Raw genomic sequence first — 24575 nt, 5'->3', positions numbered from 1 at the left:
CTGTCTGTATGTGTGGCTTTACTCAAAGGAGATTCCTACTCTCAGACAATCCAAAACAAAATACTAGTACAAGTTTCCCAATTTGATTCGAATCCTTGACGATATGTAAACATAAGTTAGTTTTGGTTTTCCAATTTAGCAAGTAACAGTTACCTTTACTTATCAACCTCTAGTGATACCACTAGTGCTATTAGTGATGATCAATGAGATAAAGGAAAACTGAAAAGAATTATGCACAATTCGAAAGAATAGCCATAAAAGCGTTTAAATACAAATGCTAATGGCACTACTAAATATGTAGAATACACCTTAAAATGAAGCTAGTAGTTATCATTGGCAGATATATGAAATATGAAAAGCTTTAGCAGACTTACAAGCCTGATTGATAGGGTTTCCTTTTCCAATTTTAGATAAATAATTGGAGTAAATTACAAGGAAATAAAGTAGAATTGACTAAGTATAGCAGGTAGGAATTGACTAATTTACTAATCAAGAAGAGTTTCCTTCTGATATTGTCAATCTTTTGATAGATGAGTAAGAACTTCATTATTTAGCAAGCAACATTGCTTGAGGAAAAGAACTAGCTCACTCCTTATTATCTCAACCACACGGTAATGTCAAATTTGTAAGCTTGGCTTATGCAAGGACTTAATATTATCAAATGGTGAAAAAGAAGGATAACTAACATTCATGATATGACTATCTATACCAGTACTTGAGCTCAGATATGCAGGATGACAATGCCTCTCGCGCTTGAAGGTTATCGGAGTCCATATGAAGGGCGTCTTGATATAATCTTTGAGCTTGCTGCAATAACTTCACCTTCTCTCTACTAGTTCTAGGCCGTAGACGGGATCTGTGCTGCAATGCTGTGGCCCATCTGAAAAGAGCTGTACAAAGAAAAATTTGTTTTAAGCCCGCATGTCAAGTAATCCAAAACAGAACTCTTCTATTCTCCTTCTCTTGGGAAATAACACAACACTAATGATGCTGGTACTACTCGTCCATTAAAGCCTAGCTATATAATGACCAGCTCAATACTTCATGAGGCAGCTCAAATGCGGGGAGGGGGATGATATTTGTTTTGCCACGCACTTTTTCTAGTTCATTAACATATCACATATGTTTTACCATTTCAAGCTTAGCAAAGGAAAAAGCAGAAAGAGACCGTAGGAAAAGATCAAAAAAGAGTGTGCATAAGTTTATCCAGGATATCCGTCAAATGGTGTAATCAGCTGGCGCTGAGATGCACCAGCTTTCTTATTTTAGTTAATAGTCAACACATTTTGGAACTTACGAAGAAAGAAGTGGGAGTGAAAGCTCCTTTATTGTTGATAGATTTCATTACTTGTAAGCATGTTAAGTTCCACAGCGAAAGAGAGGACGAAGAAGAGAAGGGTTAAAACATGGTCATTGTTGGAAGTTGGGAACGATAATAAGTCCAGAATTCTCAACAGTGATGGTAAATATTTTTTCCTACTTTTCTTATTAAATTTAAAAGAAAAAAGAAAGAAGACCATGGATTAGTACACTCAAAAGCCATCAACTTATAAAAAAAGTACACATAAAAGCCATCAAATTATAGTATAACGAATAGCTGTTTCTCATACCATCAGGTGCATATACATTGCCTCTAGACATCATAGCGTCAAACTTATCAATTGCAGCCAAGAAAACCTTGTCAGCATCACGTGCAGCACCCTGGAATTTTCCAGAAGAACTGTGAGTCTGTGACCATGAAAGCGGTAGCAAAAGTTCCCAAACAATGTGATTGCTTTAGAAAAAGAGCACTAAGCCTCTAAACAATGCTATTAGTTTGAAATTAGTCCAAATTATGAGATTTAACCTTTTTCACAATATTTGGGTTCAAACCACCGGAACAAAGAAATTTTCTTAAGTAAACCTAGTAATCTCAAGGAAGAGGCTTACAGGTCCAATGTCTGCAATCAACTGTGCACGCAAAGAGAGAGCAATGCCCCAATTATACAAGGCTCTCACGTCATTCCCATCAATCGACAAGGCCAACCTATACTGTCGTCCTGCCTTAATAAGTAATTCTTCACACTCTTCACAGACATTTACAAGATAAGATGTAAGTTTGTCTTTCTTAGGAACCATATCATCTAGCTCATCACGTATTTTAGTCCGTTTATATACTGATACAGTATCAGTTAGTAAAGCTCTCAAATCTTTGCTGATCCTTAACTTTAGTTCTCCATGAAGAAGATAAGTATTTCCCAACTGTCCCACAGCCAATAAACTCATGGGTCGGATGTCTATAGCTTTTGAGAGTAATATGGCAGACTTGTAAAGCGCATCCTCCGCATGCCTGTCACTGGCTTGCCTCCTTAAACATTCCTTCGCTTCTTTTACTAGAAAATTAGCCTCAGTAAGGCATTTATTAAATTGCAAATCAATGGAACCTACTGAAGATGGAGCCGAACCAAATTCACATTCATTTGAGGCCTCATCGCTATCCATAAATGGTTCATTTTCATGATTTCTCATCTCCTTACTAAAAAAATGTCTGTAATTCTCTTCATCATTTTCTTTTCCACCAAAATGGCTACTTATTCCTTCTAAATTCTCCACGTTCTGTTCATGCAAAGATGACGCTTCAGTTCTAGTTTGCTCCATATTGACGTTAAAATCCATAGAATCAACTAAACCATCATCAGATGCCCAAGATTCAAATTCACTAGGATGATTCATTTTGTGAGATACCCGTTGGTTCCTCATATACTGTACTCTGCTTGTCTCATAACTATATTCTTCTCTGTTGAAAACTGATTTAACAGTGTTACTATCCATCTCGGAAAAATTAACATTCTCATCAGAATCTACATTTATTTTACTAGCCTTCCCAAATGTCTCACCAACTTTCTCTTGTCTAATGGCATCATCATCAAAACTGTGCCTTGAAGTGCCATGATTGCCGTCTAAATTCATATCAAACAATGAATTTGGACGTCTTTCTTTAGTAGCAGATGTCAAGATATTCCCTTGCTTAGAGCCATTCTTCTTTGTGTCCATCAACTCACTCTCACCATAATCTTTCATTTTACTAGACTTCAAATCCGGTTTTGTTTGAAACAACCCCGCTGCAATCTGAGAGAAGTCAAAGCCATTTTTACCTGGCTCCTCCTTCTTCTTACTTGACTTTTGACTAAAATTTCTTTCCATTTCTTTACTCTCAATTGACAAACTTTCAATACAACCTTCTGTAACCTCTCTAACACTGAGAGCAGAAAATTTCATAGATTCCAGAATTTTGTCAAAACTTTGCAAATCATCCCCGGTAATTTGATTAAACTCAATACCTTTCCTAACACCCTTCTTCAAATTACCAATTTCCACATCAAAACTATTAAGAAAATTCACCAAATTCCTGAGTTTCTCAGCAAAACCTCTAAGAATCTGATCTTGAGGCAATTTCTTATTATTATCTAAGCTCATTTTACCCCCATTAACAAACCCCATTGAAAACCCAAGTGCAAATACAATAACACAACCTGGAATTGCTATAATTGAGGAAACTTTCACCCTTGAAATTGCTAAAGCACAAACAAACCCCAAGAGGTAAACAAAGACATACTTTTTATCATTAATTCCTAGAGAATTAAGAAAATTGTGAAGCTGATTAGACTCACCAGGGTTAATTGGGTCACTAATTAATCTTGGATCATCCCAACCACCACAAGATAACGACTCAGAAGTTGTAACAGAGCAGATAGTTAGAGTCTTGGCAGTAAATTTTCTTGGAAATGGATGAATGTGATGTGGGGTTTTCTTGGAAAGTGGTGGAAAGTGAAAGAGAAAATTTTGAGGTGAAAATTGAGGGAAGTTTTGAAGATTGAATCTTTTTGAAAGAAGGGTATTCATTTTAGCATTGATTTTATTGGAGATTTTGATGAAAAGAATCCAATCTCTGTGGTTTTCTCAGCTGAAAGCTGAAGGTCCTGAACTGAGAGTTCGGTGGCATCAGCCTGTTTCTGGGACAAAAGGCATTTTCGTGAATAAAATTGTGGATAAGGGTATTTTTGTCTACCAAATAATCAATTTCTTTTTCCAGAATTTATTTATTATTCGATTTATGTCTACCAAAACTAGGAGTGAGCATTCGGTATTTCGGTTCGGTATTTCGGTATTCGGTTTATCAATTGTGTATACCAAATACCGTACCAAAATATTTCGGTACGGTTCGGTATTTCTTATTTTGGTTCGGTACGATTTCGGTACGGTTTTTGTTTAAACCAAATCTTCACTATCTCACCACTCCATTAACTAATGTAATCCACGTTAATCATTGTGTGATAAACTGATTTATCACTGGTAAACTGATTTAGATTACTATAAACTTATACAGACATGAGCACAAATTTCAATATGGATAAGCAACACAATATGATCCAGCCGATTCATCAGATATTTAAATTAATAATTGGCCACTTCGAAGTCGAGTAAGAGTCCAAGTATATAGAGTTTGGACCTTAAACATTTGTATGGTTGTTGGGATTTAATTATATTTCTTTTTGTGAACGTAACTGCTACTTGAAATTGTGTTTTAAGTTCCCGGGTTGTTGAATAAATTATAATCACACTGTAATAAACATAAAATTGTCAAGCTTTTTATATATTTTTGCAGAACTTTCAGATATCAAAAAAGAAATCTACATAAGGTAAAAGAAGAAAATGTTATCCCTGCTATTTAGAAGCTAACATTAAATTAAAAAAAAAAACCCCACTATTCCAAAAAATAAAAAGGGAATAGTGGACATGCAACCAAAATAAATAAATAAATAAATAGTGGACATGCAACCTTATGCCACAATCTGCTTATTTGGCAGTTTTAAGTAATGCAAGGGGAGTCGTACTCCGATTAGCATGATTCAGTGTTACTTAGCAAGATTTACGAAGAGACCACAAACTCCATTTCTTTTACTATTAACTAGCTAGTGGTGTAGTTCGGATCACACATATTTTGATTACTTTAATAAGTAATCGTAAATGACTTGTGAGTGGCGGCCATGAGTTTGTATTCCGAGTTATTTACTTGAATGAAGCCATTTATGGATCCATTCATGCAGGGAGGCAGAGGCTCACTCATACAAGCAGCTTGGAAGTTGGCAAAGCTAAGAAATTTGATGAAGACTACAAGTAGGCATTTCGGTATTTCGGTATACCGAAATACCGAAATATTAAAAACCCAATACCGTATACCGAATCGAATTACCGAAATACCAAAACGTTTGTACCGAAATAAATTAAAATACCGAATAAACCGAAACCGAAATACCAAATTAATTCGGTTCGGTTCGGAATTCGATTTTTCGGATTTTATGCCCACCCCTAACCAAAACCCAATCTCTTACATCATAATTCAATAATATCCACTGGCGGGCCAATGAGAGAGCCCAAGACACACATGCTTCGTGCAAGTGGTGAAGTTTAGTAAGGCCCAATTAGTCAAGCCCATATCCAATAGTTTTTGACATCTTGTATAAGATAGGATATGGGGCTAATATATCATAAATTGAGTAGTATGGGTCCTACTATAATCGTCTTTGAAGCAATAACCAATGCAAAATCTGACAACGAAAATTTAAGTTGTAACTCATCTAGGTTATTTCTCTTCTCTTAACGTGATATAAAAGACGTTTTTCAAGAGTTAGCCAATTAAATTTTTTTCCAAGAATATAAAATGGTGGTCAAGTCAATCCAGGTCAAAGTGTGAAATTGTTGTGTACATACTGTGTAAGCACGTAATTTTTGACCCGCACAGTTTTTAAGAATTGATTTTTTAGTATTCGTAGTATTTTTAGTATCTATTGGATTTTACGGAATTTTAATATATTTTTATCTTCAATTTTAATTTTTAAACATAAATTGAAAATAAAAAAGATAGTTCGTTACATATTTTTTTATTTTTAATTAAGGCCATTAGTATTTTATAATAATATTTTGATTTTCACTATGATTTCAATTTATTTCTTTTCCTCTACCCTTATTTGAAAATAAAAAAAATAGTTTTATATTATGATATAGTTGTACTTTAATTAATTGGAATTAATTTTAATTTATTTAAAGGGAAGAAATTTTAGTTGGTTAATTTATTGACTTTTAAAACTGAGCGTCCAAAAATTTGATCCCAAATTCGGATTAGCTTGGAGAATTGAGCCCAATCTCCCCAAACCCCACGACCCATCAGCTTAACCCATGACCCGCACCAACTGACCAACCCATTACCTTTTAATCGCAACCCTTCATTACCATTAAATATAATGGCCAACACTAAATCTTCGAACCATATAAAATCCACATCTTCCTTCAAACCCTACCCCTATGACTTGAGAATCCAGCGCGCCACTACCTAGCTGCAAAAAAAAAAAGAGAACAAAGTTGAGGGGTTTTTAGGAGGGGGGTAGGGCTGTGCATGGATCAGATCGGATCGGATTTAGCATATTTCGGATTGAAATTTCAGATTTCGGATTCCACAAATTGCAATCCGAATCCGATCCGAATTATATCGGATTGGATCAGATTTTTAAAGTTCGGATCGGTTTGGTGATCGGATTTTCGGATCGGATTATACGTATTATTAAGGAGTGTGTATAACTGTATATGGATAATGGATATTACATAATACAATAGCATTTAAAAGAACAAAAATAGCAAACAAATGACTATAAATTACAGTACCTCAAGATTTTACTTTTGGCTTCATTCCAATTAATAAATATGTTACTAATGTCTAATAGTATAGTATTGTCATAAGCATAGAAGAAGCATATCTAACAGTTACAAGAGCAGAAGCATAGCAGAAGCATAGCAGAAGCATAACACAAGTCCCTGGAATAACTGTGGTACTTTGCAAAAGCATAAGAATTTCAAGTTCTACTGATCATTCTCATTCAATCCAGATTCTTTTACGAACCAAAATGGAAGAAACACAAGAGCAGAAGCATAGCTAACAGTTCAAGAGAAGGTAATAATTCAACAGTTCAACATGTCCATAAACAAAACACAATCTTCAGAATAAAACAAAATTAACTAAAATCCCAAATAGCTGTCTAATCACTAATGAACTGAAATCCTCAACCAGAATTCCTTAATGCAGCAGCCTTAAGTTCTGGCACACCTGGCACACTAGAACTGAAATCCTCAACCTGGCACACTTTCAAGTTCTACAATACTACACTTGTCAAAAATGAGAGAATCAGTAAATGTGTATCATGTCAAGTTGGGCAGCCTGTGCAGCAGCCTAATGCAGCAGCTTGACTGCTTGGTGGTAGAACAAAACAATACAATAGAGAAGGCTTAATGCAGCAGCTTGGTTCAATTTATTAGAAGGCTTAAGAAAACTTTTAACATGCCACGAACTCGTACCTTTTATATGTCGACGATGCAAGGCTCTCTTCCGGTATTAATCAAGCCTGTAGAATAAGATAGTAATAGAATAAATTAGTTTAAAAATAATCTAAAGAAACATAACATAAGTATACATTAAACACAAGTAAAGTAATAGAAGAAATAAGATAGTCTTACCCGCTTCAAGTTGTTCAAGATTATCTAAATCTTCTTCAATTTTAACCGGAGTTGTTGATTCATTCCGAAGCCTATCTTGGACATGTCACACCTCCTTTTTGCGCGCCCCGCCCCGAAGGGTAGAATGCGTCCACCGGTACTAAATGTTGATTCTGAGGCAACACTAGAAATAGGAATGACTAGCACATCACGTGCCATCTCAGCAAGTGCGGGAAATCTGGGTGAATTCAACTTCCACCACCCCAAAATTTTAAAATTTTCAAAGTCTTCCTCAACATCTTCACCCAAATATTTATCTAACTCTGTTTTAGAATCAATTCCTTCACCCTTCTTATGCTTCTTTAAATCTAACATGAATTTTGAAAGCGATGATGAAGAAGTAGATGAAGTTGGAGAAGATGGACATGAACCAGGGGAAGATGGACATGAACCGGAAGATGGAGAATATGGAAATGAACCAGAACCACCATTCTTCTTTGCATACACATTGAACAAAGATTCCATGTATGTCTTCACCTCAATTTGTATTTTCACACCTATTGTTTCTCCAAACATGGCAGCAAGAGCAAACGAAAGAGATTGAAACTTGTGGCGTGGATCGAACACACATGAAATAAAAATCATTTTGTTCATCTTTAGTGGATCCCCCAATACTTATCAAACTTCTCTTTCATATTATTTGCCATTTCTTTCAAGGTAGCATCTTCACTTTGCATCAACTATTTCAAAGAAGAACCAACAACACATATCTCAAGAAAGTGCACATTAGACGTAATATAAAGTGTACCTGATACCTTCAAGGTGAGTTTATAAAATATTTCAAGAAACTTCACAATACGTCTTACATTATCCCAATCAGTACTTAAAAGTGGATCTGCAGGCTGTCCATCCTCACAAATACAATTAGAAATACATGACATCAAACCATAATCAATATCACAATATTTTGTAAAGGCTTCCTCATAAACTGTAGCAACCTTCAACATCAAATATGTGGAGTTCCACCTAGTAGGAACATCCAAGCACAATGATTTTTTAGAAGTTATCCTATCTAGATCACAACATTCTTTAAACTTCTTCCATCTTGCTGGAGATTCTCTAATGTACCTAACAACTTGTCTTATTCGTTCCACAGACACACTCCCTTCTCTCAACCCATCTTGAACAACTAGATTGATGATGTGAGCCATACATCTAACATGAACATGCTTACCTTCCATCAAGTTAGTGTTCCATCTAGTAAATTGTTTGGATAATTCTTTAACCATGACATCGTTAGAACTTGCATTATCAACTGTCACAGTAAATACTTTATCCACCCCCATTCAAGTAAACACTTAGCAACACCACTAGCTAAATCTTGGCCTTTGTGACTAGTAATTGGACAAAAATTTAATATCTTTTTATGCAAATTCCAATTCTTGTCAATGTAATGTGCTGTAACACACATATAGTTAATTCTTTGAATTGATGTCCATGTATCAGTCGTAATACAAATTCTCTATTTTGATTCTTTAAAAATTGACTTCAAAGCAAGTTTTTCATCATGGTAAATCTCAAAACAATCTCTAGTCATAGTAGTACGAGATGGAATATGAAATAAAGGTTGAAGAGCTCTCACGAAGTCTCTAAATCCATCCTTTTCAAGAGAAATGAAGGGTTGTTCATCTACAATTATCATACGAGCTAAAGCCCTCCTACATGCCTCTTGATTAAATTTCCAAGGGATAAGTGAGACATCACCTGTTTGACCTTTCGGTTGAAAAACTAATTTTGTCTGGCTTGTCTCCGGCTTGTGGGGATTGTTCGGACACTTGAGAAGATGTGATAGCAAATTGCTTGTACCACTGTTTTTGGTGTTAGCTACATATTCTTCTGGACAGTACTTGCATTTCACTTTTTTAACACCCTCGTCATCAGTGAACTTACTGAAGTGTCGCCAAGCCACTGATCTTTCTTTCATGATTTTTCTTTTCTTCGAACCAGAATCAGATTCGACGTTGCTTGTGGAATCATTTGAAGCACCACTTTCACCACATTTTATAAGTGCTTGAACTTTATTCACCATCTCTACCTCATCTTCCATCTACGAAACAAAACAAAAAATTAAAATTAAAATCGGATTCAAAATAGTAGTATAATATGGTCTATTTCTGTTTAAGAAAATCAAGAGTGAAACCCCTAATTTATTTCATCAATTTTATCCAAGAAATAAAAGAGAACAAAGAGACCTAACCCTAGTGTCTTTCTTAAGAATTTCATCAATTCTTAGTGTCTTACCAGTTACCAGTGCGGTCGCCGGAACACAGAGAAGAGATAGAGGAAGCGACGAGCAGGAGGGAGCAGCTTAAGGCGTCGCGTGAAGACTGAAGTGAGCAGCACCAGCACAACAGTCTCTGGGTGTGACTTGTGAGGCGTGAAGAGTGAGGACTGAGTCTGAGGCGTGAGAACTGAGAATTAGACTGAGGCAGAATGAAATAAGACATAATGCACCTAACCCTAAAAATAAAATTAGTATTTATTATTCCCTTAATAAATTCGGATTTCGGATCGGATCGGGTTCAAACTATACAAATCCGAATCCAATCCGAAAATCTGAAATTTTAATAAATCAAATCCGAATCCGATCCAAATATCCGAAATCTGAAATTCGAAATCCGAATTTGAGCGGATCAGATAGGATTTCGGATATCCGATCCAAATGCACAACCCTAGAGGGTAGGGCTGTGCATGGATCGGATCGGATCAGATTTAGCATATTTTGGATTTCAGATTCCACAAATTGCAATCCGAATCCGATCCGAATTATATCGGATTGGATTGAATTTTTAAAGTTCGGATCGGTTTGGTGATCGGATTTTCGGATCGGATTGTACGTATTATTAAGGAGTGTGTATAACTGTATATGGATAATGGATATTACATAATACAATAGCATTTAAAAGAACAAAAATAGCAAACAAATGACTATAAATTACAGTACCTCAAGATTTTACTTTTGGCTTCATTCCAATTAATAAATATGTTACTAATGTCTAATAGTATAGTATTGTCATAAGCATAGCAGAAGCATAGCTAACAGTTACAAGAGCAGAAGCATAACACAAGTCCCTGGAATAACTGTGGTACTTTGCAAAAGCATAGCAAAAGAATTCAAGTTCTACTGATCATTCTCATTCAATCCAGATTCTTTTACGAACCAAAATGGAAGAAACACAAGAGCAGAAACATAGGTAACAGTTCAAGAGAAGGTAATAATTCAACAGTTCAACATGTCCATAAACAAAACACAATCTTCAGAATAAAACAAAATTAACTAAAATCCCAAATAGCTGTCTAATCACTAATGAACTGAAATCCTCAACCAGAATTCCTTAATGCAGCAGCCTTAAGTTCTGGCACACCTGGCACACTGGAACTGAAATCCTCAACCTGGCACACTTTCAAGTTCTGCAATACTACACTTGTCAAAAATGAGAGAATCAGTAAATGTGTATCATGTCAAGTTGGGCAGCCTGTGCAGCAGCCTAATGCAGCAGCTTGACTGCTTGGTGGTAGAACAAAACAATACAATATAGAAGGCTTAATGCAGCAGCTTGGTTCAATTTATTAGAAGGCTTAAGAAAACTTTTAACATGCCACGAACTCGTACCTTTTATATGTCGACGATGCAAGGCTCTCTTCCGGTATTAATCAAGCCTGTAGAATAAGATAGTAATAGAATAAATTAGTTTAAAAATAATCTAAAGAAACATAACATAAGTACACATTAAACACAAGTAAAGTAATAGAAGAAATAAGATAGTCTTACCCGCTTCAAGTTGTTCAAGATTATCTAAATCTTCTTCAATTTTAACCGGAGTTGTTGATTCATTCCGAAGCCAATCTTGGACACACACAAGAGCTTGAACCAATCTAGGTGTCAATGAACTCCTAAATGGATCAAGTATGCGTCCACCGGTACTAAAGGCTGAATTTGAGGCAACACTAGAAATAGGAATGGCTAGCACATCACGTGCCATCTCAGCAAGTGCGGGAAATCTGGGTGAATTCAACTTCCACCACCCCAGAATTTTAAAATTTTCAAAGTCTTCCTCAACATCTTCACCCAAATATTTATCTAACTCTATTTTAGAATCAATTCCTTCATCCTTCTTATGCTTCTTTAAATCTAACATGAATTTTGAAAGCGATGATGAAGAAGTAGATGAAGTTGGAGAAGATGGACATGAACCAGGGGAAGATGGACATGAACCAGGGGAAGATGGAGAATATGGAAATGAACCAGAACCACCATTCTTCTTTGCATACACATTGAACAAAGATTCCATGTATGTCTTCACCTCAATTTGTATTTTCACACCTATTGTTTCTCAAAACATGGCAGCAAGAGCAAACGAAAGAGATTGAAACTTTTGGCGTGGATCGAACACACATGAAATAAAAATCATTTTGTTCATCTTTAGTGGATCCCCCCAATACTTATCAAACTTCTCTTTCATATTATTTGCCATTTCTTTCAAGGTAGCATCTTCACTTTGCATCAACTCTTTAAAAGAAGAACCAACAACACATATCTCAAGAAAGTGCACATTAGACGTAATATAAAGTGTACCTGATACCTTCAAGGTGAGTTCATAAAATATTTCAAGAAACTTCACAATGCGTCTTACACTATCCCAATCAGTACTTAAAAGTGGATCTACAGGCTGTCCATCCTCACAAATACAGTTAGAAATACATGACATCAAACCATAATCAATATCATAATATTTTGTAAAGGCTTCCTCATAAACTGTAGCAACCTTCAACATCAAATATGTGGAGTTCCACCTAGTAGGAACATCCAAGCCTAATGATTTTTTAGAAGTTATCCTATCTAGATCACAACTTTCTTTAAACTTCTTCCATCTTGCTGGAGATTCTCTAATGTACCTAACAACTTGTCTTATTCGTTCCACAGACACACTCCCTTCTCTCAACCCATCTTGAACAACTAGATTGATGATGTGAGCCATACATCTAACATGAACATGCTTACCTTCCATCAAGTTAGTATTCCATCTAGTAAATTGTTTGGATAATTCTTTAACCATGACATCGTTAGAACTTGCATTATCAACATTCACAGTAAATACTTTATCCACCCCCCATTCAAGTAAACACTTAGCAACACCACTAGCTAAATCTTGGCCTTTGTGACTAGTAATTGGACAAAAATTTAATATCTTTTTATGCAAATTCCAATTCTTGTCAATGTAATGTGCTGTAACACACATATAGTTAATTCTTTGAATTGATGTCCATGTATCAGTCGTAATACAAATTCTCTATTTTGATTCTTTAAAAATTGACTTCAAAGCAAGTTTTTCATCATGGTAAATCTCAAAACAATCTCTAGTCATAGTAGTACGAGATGGAATATGAAATAAAGGTTGAAGAGCTCTCACGAAGTCTCTAAATCCATCCTTTTCAAGAGAAATGAAGGGTTGTTCATCTACAATTATCATACGAGCTAAAGGCCTCCTACATGCCTCTTGATTAAATTTCCAAGGGATAAGTGAGACATCACCTGTTTGACCTTTCGGTTGAAAAGCTAATTTTGTCTGGCTTGTCTCCGGCTTGTGGGGATTGTTCGGACACTTGAGAAGATGTGATAGCAAATTGCTTGTACCACTGTTTTTGGTGTTAGCTACATATTCTTCTGGACAGTACTTGCATTTCACTTTTTTAACACCCTCGTCATCAGTGAACTTACTGAAGTGTCGCCAAGCCACTGATCTTTCTTTCATGATTTTTCTTTTCTTCGAACCAGAATCAGATTCGACGTTGCTTGTGGAATCATTTGAAGCACCACTTTCACCATATTTTACAAGGGCTTGAACTTTATTCACCATCTCTACCTCATCTTCCATCTACGAAACAAAACAAAAAATTAAAATTAAAATCGGATTCAAAATAGTAGTATAGTATGGTCTATTTCTGTTTAAGAAAATCAAGAGTGAAACCTCCAATTTATTTCATCAATTTTATCCAAGAAATAAAAGAGAACAAAGAGACCTAACCCTAGTGTCTTTCTTAAGAATTTCATCAATTCTTAGTGTCTTACCAGTTACCAGTGCGGTCGCCGGAACACAGAGAAGAGATAGAGGAAGCGACGAGCAGGAGGGAGCAGCTTGAGGCGTCGCGTGAAGACTGAAGTGAGCAGCACCAGCACAACAGTCTCTGGGTGTGACTTGTGAGGCGTGAAGAGTGAGGACTGAGTCTGAGGCGTGAGAACTGAGAATTAGACTGAGGCAGAATGAAATAAGACATAATGCACCTAACCCTAAAAATAAAATTAGTATTTATTATTCCCTTAATAAATTCGGATTTCGGATCGGATCGGGTTCAAAATATACAAATCCGAATCCAATCCGAAAATATGAAATTTTAATAAATCAAATCTGAATCCGATCCAAATATCTGAAATTCGAAATTCGAAATCCGAATTTGAGCGGATCAGATCGGATTTCGGATATCCGATCCAAATGCACTGCCCTAGAGGGTAGGGCTGTGCATGGATCGGATCGGATCAGATTTAGCAGATTTCGGATTGAAATTTCGGATTTCAGATTCCACAAATTGCAATCCGAATCCGATCCGAATTATATCGGATTGGATCGAATTTTTAAAGTTCGGATCGGTTTGGTGATCGGATTTTCGGATCGGATTGTACGTATTATTAAGGAGTGTGTATAACTGTATATGGATAATGGATATTACATAATACAATAGCATTTAAAAGAACAAAAATAGCAAACAAATGACTATAAATTACAGTACCTCAAGATTTTACTTTTGGCTTCATTCCAATTAATAAATATGTTACTAATGTCTAATAGTATAGTATTGTCATAAGCATAGCAGAAGCATAGCTAACAGTTACAAGAGCAGAAGCATAACACAAGTCCCTGGAATAACTGTGGTACTTTGCAAAAGCATAGCAAAAGAATTTCAAGTTCTACTGATCATTCTCATTCAATCCAGATTCTTTTACGAACCAAAATGGAAGAAACACAAGAGCAGAAGCATAGGTAACAGTTCAAGAGAAGGTAATAATTCAACAGTTCAACATGTCCATAAACAAAACACAATCTTCAGAATAAAACAAAATTAACTAAAATCCCAAATAGCTGTCTAATCACTAATGAACTGAAATCCTCAACCAGAATTCCTTAATGCAGCAGCCTTAAGTTCTGGCACACCTGGCACACTGGAACTGAAATCCTCAACCTGGCACACTTTCAAGTTCTGCAATACTACACTTGTCAAAAATGAGAGAATCAGTAAATGTGTATCATGTCAAGTTGGGCAGCCTGTGCAGCAGCCTAATGCAGCAGCTTGACTGCTTGGTGGTAGAACAAAACAATACAATAGAGAAGGCTTAATGCAGCAGCTTGGTTCAATTTATTAGAAGGCTTAAGAAAACTTTTAACATGCCACGAACTCGTACCTTTTATATGTCGACGATGCAAGGCTCTCTTCCGGTATTAATCAAGCCTGTAGAATAAGATAGTAATAGAATAAATTAGTTTAAAAATAATCTAAAGAAACATAACATAAGTACACATTAAACACAAGTAAAGTAATAGAAGAAATAAGATAGTCTTACCCGCTTCAAGTTGTTCAAGATTATCTAAATCTTCTTCAATTTTAACCGGAGTTGTTGATTCATTCCGAAGCCAATCTTGGACACACACAAGAGCTTGAACCAATCTAGGTGTCAATGAACTCCTAAATGGATCAAGTATGCGTCCACCGGTACTAAAGGCTGAATTTGAGGCAACACTAGAAATAGGAATGGCTAGCACATCACGTGCCATCTCAACAAGTGCGGGAAATCTGGGTGAATTCAACTTCCACCACCCCAGAATTTTAAAATTTTCAAAGTCTTCCTCAACATCTTCACCCAAATATTTATCTAACTCTGTTTTAGAATCAATTCCTTCATCCTTCTTATGCTTCTTTAAATCTAACATGAATTTTGAAAGCGATGATGAAGAAGTAGATGAAGTTTGAGAAGATGGACATGAACCAGGGGAAGATGGACATGAACCAGGGGAAGATGGAGAATATGGAAATGAACCAGAACCACCATTCTTCTTTGCATACACATTGAACAAAGATTCCATGTATGTCTTCACCTCAATTTGTATTTTCACACCTATTGTTTCTCCAAACATGGCAGCAAGAGCAAACGAAAGAGATTGAAACTTTTGGCGTGGATCGAACACACATGAAATAAAAATCATTTTGTTCATCTTTAGTGGATCCCCCCAATACTTATCAAACTTCTCTTTCATATTATTTGCCATTTCTTTCAAGGTAGCATCTTCACTTTGCATCAACTCTTTAAAAGAAGAACCAACAACACATATCTCAAGAAAGTGCATATTAGACGTAATATAAAGTGTACCTGATACCTTCAATGTGTGTTCATAAAATATTTCAAGAAACTTCACAATACGTCTTACACTATCCCAATCAGTACTTAAAAGTGGATCTGCAGGCTGTCCATCCTCACAAATACAGTAAGAAATACATGACATCAAACCATAATCAATATCATAATATTTTGTAAAGGCTTCCTCATAAACTGTAGCAACCTTCAACATCAAATATGTGGAGTTCCACCTAGTAGGAACATCCAAGCACAATGATTTTTTAGAAGTTATCCTATCTAGATCACAACTTTCTTTAAACTTCTTCCATCTTGCTGGAGATTCTCTAATGTACCTAACATCTTGTCTTATTCGTTCCACAGACACACTCCCTTCTCTCAACCCATCTTGAACAACTAGATTGATGATGTGAGCCATACATCTAACATGAACATGCTTACCTTCCATCAAGTTAGTATTCCATCTAGTAAATTGTTTGGATAATTCTTTAACCATGACATCGTTAGAACTTGCATTATCAACATTCACAGTAAATACTTTATCCACCCCCATTCAAGTAAACACTTAGCAACACCACTAGCTAAATCTTGGCCTTTGTGACTAGTAATTGGACAAAAATTTAATATCTTTTTATGCAAATTCCAATTCTTGTCAATGTAATGTGCTGTAACACACATATAGTTAATTCTTTGAATTGATGTCCATGTATCAGTCATAATACAAATTCTCTATTTTGATTCTTTAAAAATTGACTTCAAAGCAAGTTTTTCATCATGGTAAATCTCAAAACAATCTCTAGTCATAGTAGTACGAGATGGAATATGAAATAAAGGTTGAAGAGCTCCCACGAAGTCTCTAAATCCATCCTTTTCAAGAGAAATGAAGGGTTGTTCATCTACAATTATCATACGAGCTAAAGGCCTCCTACATGCCTCTTGATTAAATTTCCAAGGGATAAGTGAGACATCACCTGTTTGACCTTTCGGTTGAAAAGCTAATTTTGTCTGGCTTGTCTCCGGCTTGTGGGGATTGTTCGGACACTTGAGAAGATGTGATAGCAAATTGCTTGTACCACTGTTTTTGGTGTTAGCTACATATTCTTCTGGACAGTACTTACATTTCACTTTTTTAACACCCTCGTCATCAGTGAACTTACTGAAGTGTCGCCAAGCCACTGATCTTTCTTTCATGATTTTTCTTTTCTTCGAACCAAAATCAGATTCGACGTTGCTTGTGGAATCATTTGAAGCACCACTTTCACCACATTTTACAAGGGCTTGAACTTTATTCACTATCTCTACCTCATCTTCCATCTACGAAACAAAACAAAAAATTAAAATTAAAATCGGATTCAAAATAGTAGTATAGTATGGTCTATTTCTGTTTAAGAAAATCAAGAGTGAAACCTCCAATTTATTTCATCAATTTTATCCAAGAAATAAAAGAGAACAAAGAGACCTAACCCTAGTGTCTTTCTTAAGAATTTCATCAATTCTTAGTGTCTTACCAGTTACCAGTGCGGTCGCCGGAACACAGAGAAGAGATAGAGGAAGCGACGAGCAGGAGGGAGCAACTTGAGGCGTCACGTGAAGACTGAAGTGAGCAGCACCAGCACAACAGTCTCTGGGTGTGACTTGTGAGGCGTGAAGAGTGAGGACTGAGTCTGAGGCGTGAGAACTGAGAATTAGACTGAGGCAGAATGAAATAAGACATAATGCACCTAACCCTAAAAATAAAATTAGTATTTATTATTCCCTTAATAAATTCGAATTTCGGATCGGATCGGGTTCAAACTATACAAATCCGAATCCAATCCGAAAATATGAAATTTTAATAAATCAAATCCGAATCCGATCCAAATATCCGAAATTCGAAATTCGAAATCCGAATTTGAGCGGATCAGATCGGATTTCGGATATCCGATCCAAATGCACTGCCCTAGAGGGTAGGGCTGTGCATGGATCGGATCGGATCAGATTTAGCAGATTTCGGATTGAAATTTCGGATTTCAGATTCCACAAATTGAAATCCGAATCCGATCCGAATTATATCGGATTGGATCGAATTTTTAAAGTTCGGATCGGTTTGGTGATCGGATTTTCGGATCGGATTGTACGTATTATTAAGGAGTGTGTATAACTGTATATGGATAATGGATATTACATAATACAATAGCATTTAAAAGAACAAAAATAGCAAACAAATGACTATAAATTACAGTACCTCAAGATTTTACTTTTGGCTTCATTCCAATTAATAAATATGTTACTAATGTCTAATAGTATAGTATTGTCATAAGCATAGCAGAAGCATAGCTAACAGTTACAAGAGCAGAAGCATAACACAAGTCCCTAGAATAACTGTGGTACTTTGCAAAAGCATAACAAAAGAATTTCAAGTTCTACTGATCATTCTCATTCAATCCAGATTCTTTTACGAACCAAAATGGAAGAAACACAAGAGCAGAAGCATAGGTAACAATTCAAGAGAAGGTAATAATTCAACAGTTCAACATGTCCATAAACAAAACACAATCTTCAGAATAAAACAAAATTAACTAAAATCCCAAATAGCTGTCTAATCACTAATGAACTGAAATCCTCAACCAGAATTCCATAATGCAGCAGCCTTAAGTTCTGGCACACCTGGCACACTGAAACTGAAATCCTCAACCTGGCACACTTTCAAGTTCTGCAATACTACACTTGTCAAAAATGAGAGAATCAGTAAATGTGTATCATGTCAAGTTGGGCAGCCAGTGCAGCAGCCTAATGCAGCAGCTTGACTACTTGGTGGTAGAACAAAACAATACAATAGAGAAGGCATAATGCAGCAGCTTGGTTCAATTTATTAGAAGGCTTAAGAAAACTTTTAACATGCCACGAACTCGTACCTTTTATATGTCGACGATGCAAGGCTCTCTTCCGGTATTAATCAAGCCTGTAGAATAAGATAGTAATAGAATAAATTAGTTTAAAAATAATCTAAAGAAACATAACATAAGTACACATTAAACACAAGTAAAGTAATAGAAGAAATAAGATAGTCTTACCCGCTTCAAGTTGTTCAAGATTATCTAAATCTTCTTAAATTTTAACCGGAGTTGTTGATTCATTCCGAAGCCAATCTTGGACACACACAAGAGCTTGAACCAATCTAGGTGTCAATGAACTCCTAAATGGATCAAGTATGCGTCCACCGGTACTAAAGGCTGAATTTGAGGCAACACTAGAAATAGGAATGGCTAGCACATCACGTGCCATCTCAGCAAGTGCGGGAAATCTGGGTGAATTCAACTTCCACCACCCCAGAATTTTAAAATTTTCAAAGTCTTCCTCAACATCTTCACCTAAATATTTATCTAACTCTGTTTTAGAATCAATTCCTTCACCCTTCTTATGCTTCTTTAAATCTAACATGAATTTTGAAAGCGATGATGAAGAAGTAGATGAAGTTGGAGAAGATGGACATGAACCAGGGGAAGATGGACATGAACCAGGGGAAGATGGAGAATATGGAAATGAACCAGAACCACCATTCTTCTTTGCATACACATTGAACAAAGATTCCATGTATGTCTTCACCTCAATTTGTATTTTCACACCTATTGTTTCTCCAAACATGGCAGCAAGAGCAACGAAAGAGATTGAAACTTGTGGCGTGGATCGAACACACATGAAATAAAAATCATTTTGTTCATATTTAGTGGATCCCCCCAATACTTATCAAACTTCTCTTTCATATTATTTGCCATTTCTTTCAAGGTAGCATCTTCACTTTGCATCAACTCCTTAAAAGAAGAACCAACAACACATATCTCAAGAAAGTGCACATTAGACGTAATATAAAGTGTACCTGATACCTTCAAGGTGAGTTCATAAAATATTTCAAGAAACTTCACAATACGTCTTACACTATCCCAATCAGTACTTAAAAGTAGATCTGCAGGCTGTCCATCCTCACAAATACAGTTAGAAATACATGACATCAAACCATAATCAATATCATAATATTTTGTAAAGGCTTCCTCATAAACTGTAGCAACCTTCAACATCAAATATGTGGAGTTCCACCTAGTAGGAACATCCAAGCACAATGATTTTTTAGAAGTTATCCTATCTAGATCACAACTTTCTTTAAACTTCTTCCATCTTGCTGGAGATTCTCTAATGTACCTAACAACTTGTCTTATTCGTTCCACAAACACACTCCCTTCTCTCAACCCATCTTGAACAACTAGATTGATGATGTGAGCCATACATCTAACATGAACATGCTTACCTTCCATCAAGTTAGTGTTCCATCTAGTAAATTGTTTGGATAATTCTTTAACCATGACATCGTTAGAACTTGCATTATCAACTGTCACAGTAAATACTTTATCCACCCCCCATTCAAGTAAACACTTAGCAACACCACTAGCTAAATCTTGGCCTTTGTGACTAGTAATTGGACAAAAATTTAATATCTTTTTATGCAAATTCCAATTCTTGTCAATGTAATGTGCTGTAACACACATATAGTTAATTCTTTGAATTGATGTCCATGTATCAGTCGTAATACAAATTCTCTATTTTGATTCTTTAAAAATTGACTTCAAAGCAAGTTTTTCATCATGGTAAATCTCAAAACAATCTCTAGTCATAGTAGTACGAGATGGAATATGAAATAAAGGTTGAAGAGCTCTCACGAAGTCTCTAAATCCATCCTTTTCAAGAGAAATGAAGGGTTGTTCATCTACAATTATCATACGAGCTAAAGGCCTCCTACATGCCTCTTGATTAAATTTCCAAGGGATAAGTGAGACATCACCTGTTTGACCTTTCGGTTGAAAAGCTAATTTTGTCTGGCTTGTCTCCGGCTTGTGGGGATTGTTCGGACACTTGAGAAGATGTGATAGCAAATTGCTTGTACCACTGTTTTTGGTGTTAGCTACATATTCTTCTTGACAGTACTTTCATTTCATTTTTTTAACACCCTCGTCATCAGTGAACTTACTGAAGTGTCGCCAAGCCACTGATCTTTCTTTCATGATTTTTCTTTTCTTCGAATCAGAATCAGATTCGACGTTGCTTGTGGAATCATTTGAAGCACCACTTTCACCACATTTTACAAGGGCTTGAACTTTATTCACCATCTCTACCTCATCTTCCATCTACGAAACAAAACAAAAAATTAAAATTAAAATCGGATTCAAAATAGTAGTATAGTATGGTCTATTTCTGTTTAAGAAAATCAAGAGTGAAACCTCCAATTTATTTCATCAATTTTATCCAAGAAATAAAAGAGAACAAAGAGACCTAACCCTAGTGTCTTTCTTAAGAATTTCATCAATTCTTAGTGTCTTACCAGTTACCAGTGCGGTCGCCGGAACACAGAGAAGAGATAGAGGAAGCGACGAGCAGGAGGGAGCAGCTTGAGGCGTCGCGTGAAGACTGAAGTGAGCAGCCCCAGCACAACAGTCTCTGGGTGTGACTTGTGAGGCGTGAAGAGTGAGGACTGAGTCTGAGGCGTGAGAACTGAGAATTAGACTGAGGCAAAATGAAATAAGACATAATGCACCTAACCCTAAAAATAAAATTAGTATTTATTATTCCCTTAATAAATTCGGATTTCGGATCGGATCGGGTTCAAACTATACAAATCCGAATCCAATCCGAAAATCTGAAATTTTAATAAATCAAATCCGAATCCGATCCAAATATCCGAAATCCGAAATTCGAAATCCGAATTTGAGCGGATCAGATCGGATTTCGGATATCCAATCCATATGCACTGCCCTAGAGGGTAGGGCTGTGCATGGATCGGATCGGATCAGATTTAGCATATTTCGGATTGAAATTTCGGATTTCAGATTCCACAAATTACAATCCGAATCCGATCCGAATTATATCGGATTGGATCGAATTTTTAAAGTTCGGATCGGTTTGGTGATCGGATTTTCGGATCGGATTGTACGTATTATTAAGGAGTGTGTATAACTGTATATGGATAATGGATATTACATAATACAATAGCATTTAAAAGAACAAAAATAGCAAACAAATGACTATAAATTACAGTACCTCAAGATTTTACTTTTGGCTTCATTCCAATTAATAAATATGTTACTAATGTCTAATAGTATAGTATTGTCATAAGCATAGCAGAAGCATAGCTAACAGTTACAAGAGCAGAAGCATAGCACAAGTCCCTGGAATAACTGTGGTACTTTGCAAAAGCATAGCAAAAGAATTTCAAGTTCTACTGATCATTCTCATTCAATCCAGATTCTTTTACGAACCAAAATGGAAGAAACACAAGAGCAGAAGCATAACTAACAGTTCAAGAGAAGGTAATAATTCAACAGTTCAACATGTCCATAAACAAAACACAATCTTCAGAATAAAACAAAATTAACTAAAATCCCAAATAGCTGTCTAATCACTAATGAACTGAAATCCTCAACCAGAATTCCTTAATGCAGCAGCCTTAAGTTCTGGCACACCTGGCACACTGGAACTGAAATCCTCAACCTGGCACACTTTCAAGTTCTGCAATACTACACTTGTCAAAAATGAGAGAATCAGTAAATGTGTATCATGTCAAGTTGGGCAGCCTGTGCAGCAGCCTAATGCAGCAGCTTGACTGCTTGGTGGTAGAACAAAATAATACAATATAGAAGGCTTAATGCAGCAGCTTGGTTCAATTTATTAGAAGGCTTAAGAAAACTTTTAACATGCCACGAACTCGTACCTTTTATATGTCGACGATGCAAGGCTCTCTTCCGGTATTAATCAAGCCTGTAGAATAAGATAGTAATAGAATAAATTAGTTTAAAAATAATCTAAAGAAACATAACATAAGTATACATTAAATACAAGTAAAGTAATAGAATAAATAAGATAGTCTTACCCGCTTCAAGTTGTTCAAGATTATCTAAATCTTCTTAAATTTTAACCGGAGTTGTTGATTCATTCCGAAGCCAATCTTGGACACACACAAGAGTTTGAACCAATCTAGGTGTCAATGAACTCCTAAATGGATCAAGTATGCGTCCACCGGTACTAAAGGCTGATTCTGAGGCAACACTAGAAATAGGAATGGCTAGCACATCACGTGCCATCTCAGCAAGTGCGGGAAATCTGGGTGAATTCAACTTCCACCACCCCAGAATTTTAAAATTTTCAAAGTCTTCCTCAACATCTTCACCCAAATATTTATCTAACTCTGTTTTAGAATCAATTCCTTCACCCTTCTTATGCTTCTTTAAATCTAACATGAATTTTGAAAGCAATGATGAAGAAGTAGATGAAGTTGGAGAAGATGGACATGAACCAGGGGAAGATGGACATGAACCAGGGGAAGATGGAGAATATGGAAATGAACCAGAACCACCATTCTTCTTTGCATACACATTGAACAAAGATTCCATGTATGTCTTCACCTCAATTTGTATTTTCACGCCTATTGTTTCTCCAAACATGGCAGCAAGAGCAACGAAAGAGATTGAAACTTGTGGCGTGGATCGAACACACATGAAATAAAAATCATTTTGTTCATATTTAGTGGATCCCCCAATACTTATCAAACTTCTCTTTCATATTATTTGCCATTTCTTTCAAGGTAGCATCTTCACTTTGCATCAAATCCTTAAAAGAAGAACCAACAACACATATCTCAAGAAAGTGCACATTAGACGTAATATAAAGTGTACCTGATACCTTCAAGGTGAGTTCATAAAATATTTCAAAAAACTTCACAATACGTCTTACACTATCCCAATCAGTACTTAAAAGTGGATCTGCAGGCTGTCCATCCTCACAAATACAGTTAGAAATACATGACATCAAACCATAATCAATATCATAATATTTTGTAAAGGCTTCCTCATAAACTGTAGCAACCTTCAACATCAAATATGTGGAGTTCCACCTATGTGTACTGTACATGGATATTGTTCATGCAGGTGCGGTCACTGTTCACACGTGCAAAAAATGCAGTTTATATCCGTTAACCTTCCGAAATCCACCCGAGGCCCTCGGGACCTAAAATGCATCAACAAGTCCTAAAACATGATACGAACTTAGTCGAAATCTCAAATAGAATCAAATAATGCTAAAACCGTGAATCACACCCCAATTCAAGCCTATTGAAACTAAGAACGTCCAACTTCTATATTCGATGTAAAAACCTATCAAATCAAGTACGATTGACTTCAAGTTTTGCACACAAGTCATAAATGACATAACGAAGCTATAAAAAATTTCAGAACTGGATTCCGACCCCGATATCAAAAAGTCAACTCTCGGTCAAAATTTCCCAAAAATCTTTTATTTTCCAACTTTCGCCAAAATGCGTTGAATTGTCCTACGGACTTCCAAATCCAAATCCGAACATGCTCCTAAGTCCAAAATCACCATACGAAACTATTGGAATTATCAAAATTCCATTCCGGGGTCTTTTTCTCAAAAGTCAAATCTCCGGTCAAACTTAAGAAAACTTTATCCTTCGATTTCTAGATTCCGTTAAATGATGATAATTTGATCTAGGGACCTCCAAATTTGATTTTGGGCAAATGACCAAGTCCCAAATCACGATACGAAA

The 24575-nt window shown here is 36.0% G+C and overlaps 1 protein-coding gene across 1 annotated transcript; it reads right to left on the bottom strand.

Annotated features, from left to right (window-relative positions):
* Nucleotides 1-382: 382 nt before the first annotated feature.
* On the bottom strand, nucleotides 383-3998 carry LOC107825760 (uncharacterized). The gene is made up of 3 exons (XM_016652670.2): nucleotides 1930-3998; nucleotides 1611-1701; nucleotides 383-890 (listed from the first exon to the last, which is right to left on the bottom strand). Exons 1-3 carry the CDS (start codon nucleotides 3880-3882, stop codon nucleotides 700-702), a joined length of 2235 nt encoding a protein of 744 aa, XP_016508156.1. The 5' UTR covers nucleotides 3883-3998; the 3' UTR covers nucleotides 383-699.
* Between the last annotated feature and the right edge of the window lie 20577 nt (nucleotides 3999-24575).

This window comes from Nicotiana tabacum, chromosome 3, assembly GCF_000715075.1.
Source record: "Nicotiana tabacum cultivar K326 chromosome 3, ASM71507v2, whole genome shotgun sequence".
Classification (NCBI taxonomy): Eukaryota; Viridiplantae; Streptophyta; class Magnoliopsida; order Solanales; family Solanaceae; genus Nicotiana; species Nicotiana tabacum.
This window is presented reverse-complemented; position numbering and strand designations above follow the sequence as displayed.

What these genes read in the sequence shown, in the direction of transcription:
- LOC107825760 (XM_016652670.2), bottom strand. Translation starts at nt 3,882, where the DNA reads ATGAATACCCTTCTTTCAAAAAGATTCAATCTTCAAAACTTCCCTCAA. An exon ending in TGATTGCAGACATTGGACCT is followed by an intron (nt 1,702 to 1,929) that starts GTAAGCCTCTTC and finishes GGAAAATTCCAG; the next exon opens with GGTGCTGCACGTGATGCTGA. An exon ending in CAATGTATATGCACCTGATG is followed by an intron (nt 891 to 1,610) that starts GTATGAGAAACA and finishes TTCTTTGTACAG; the next exon opens with CTCTTTTCAGATGGGCCACA.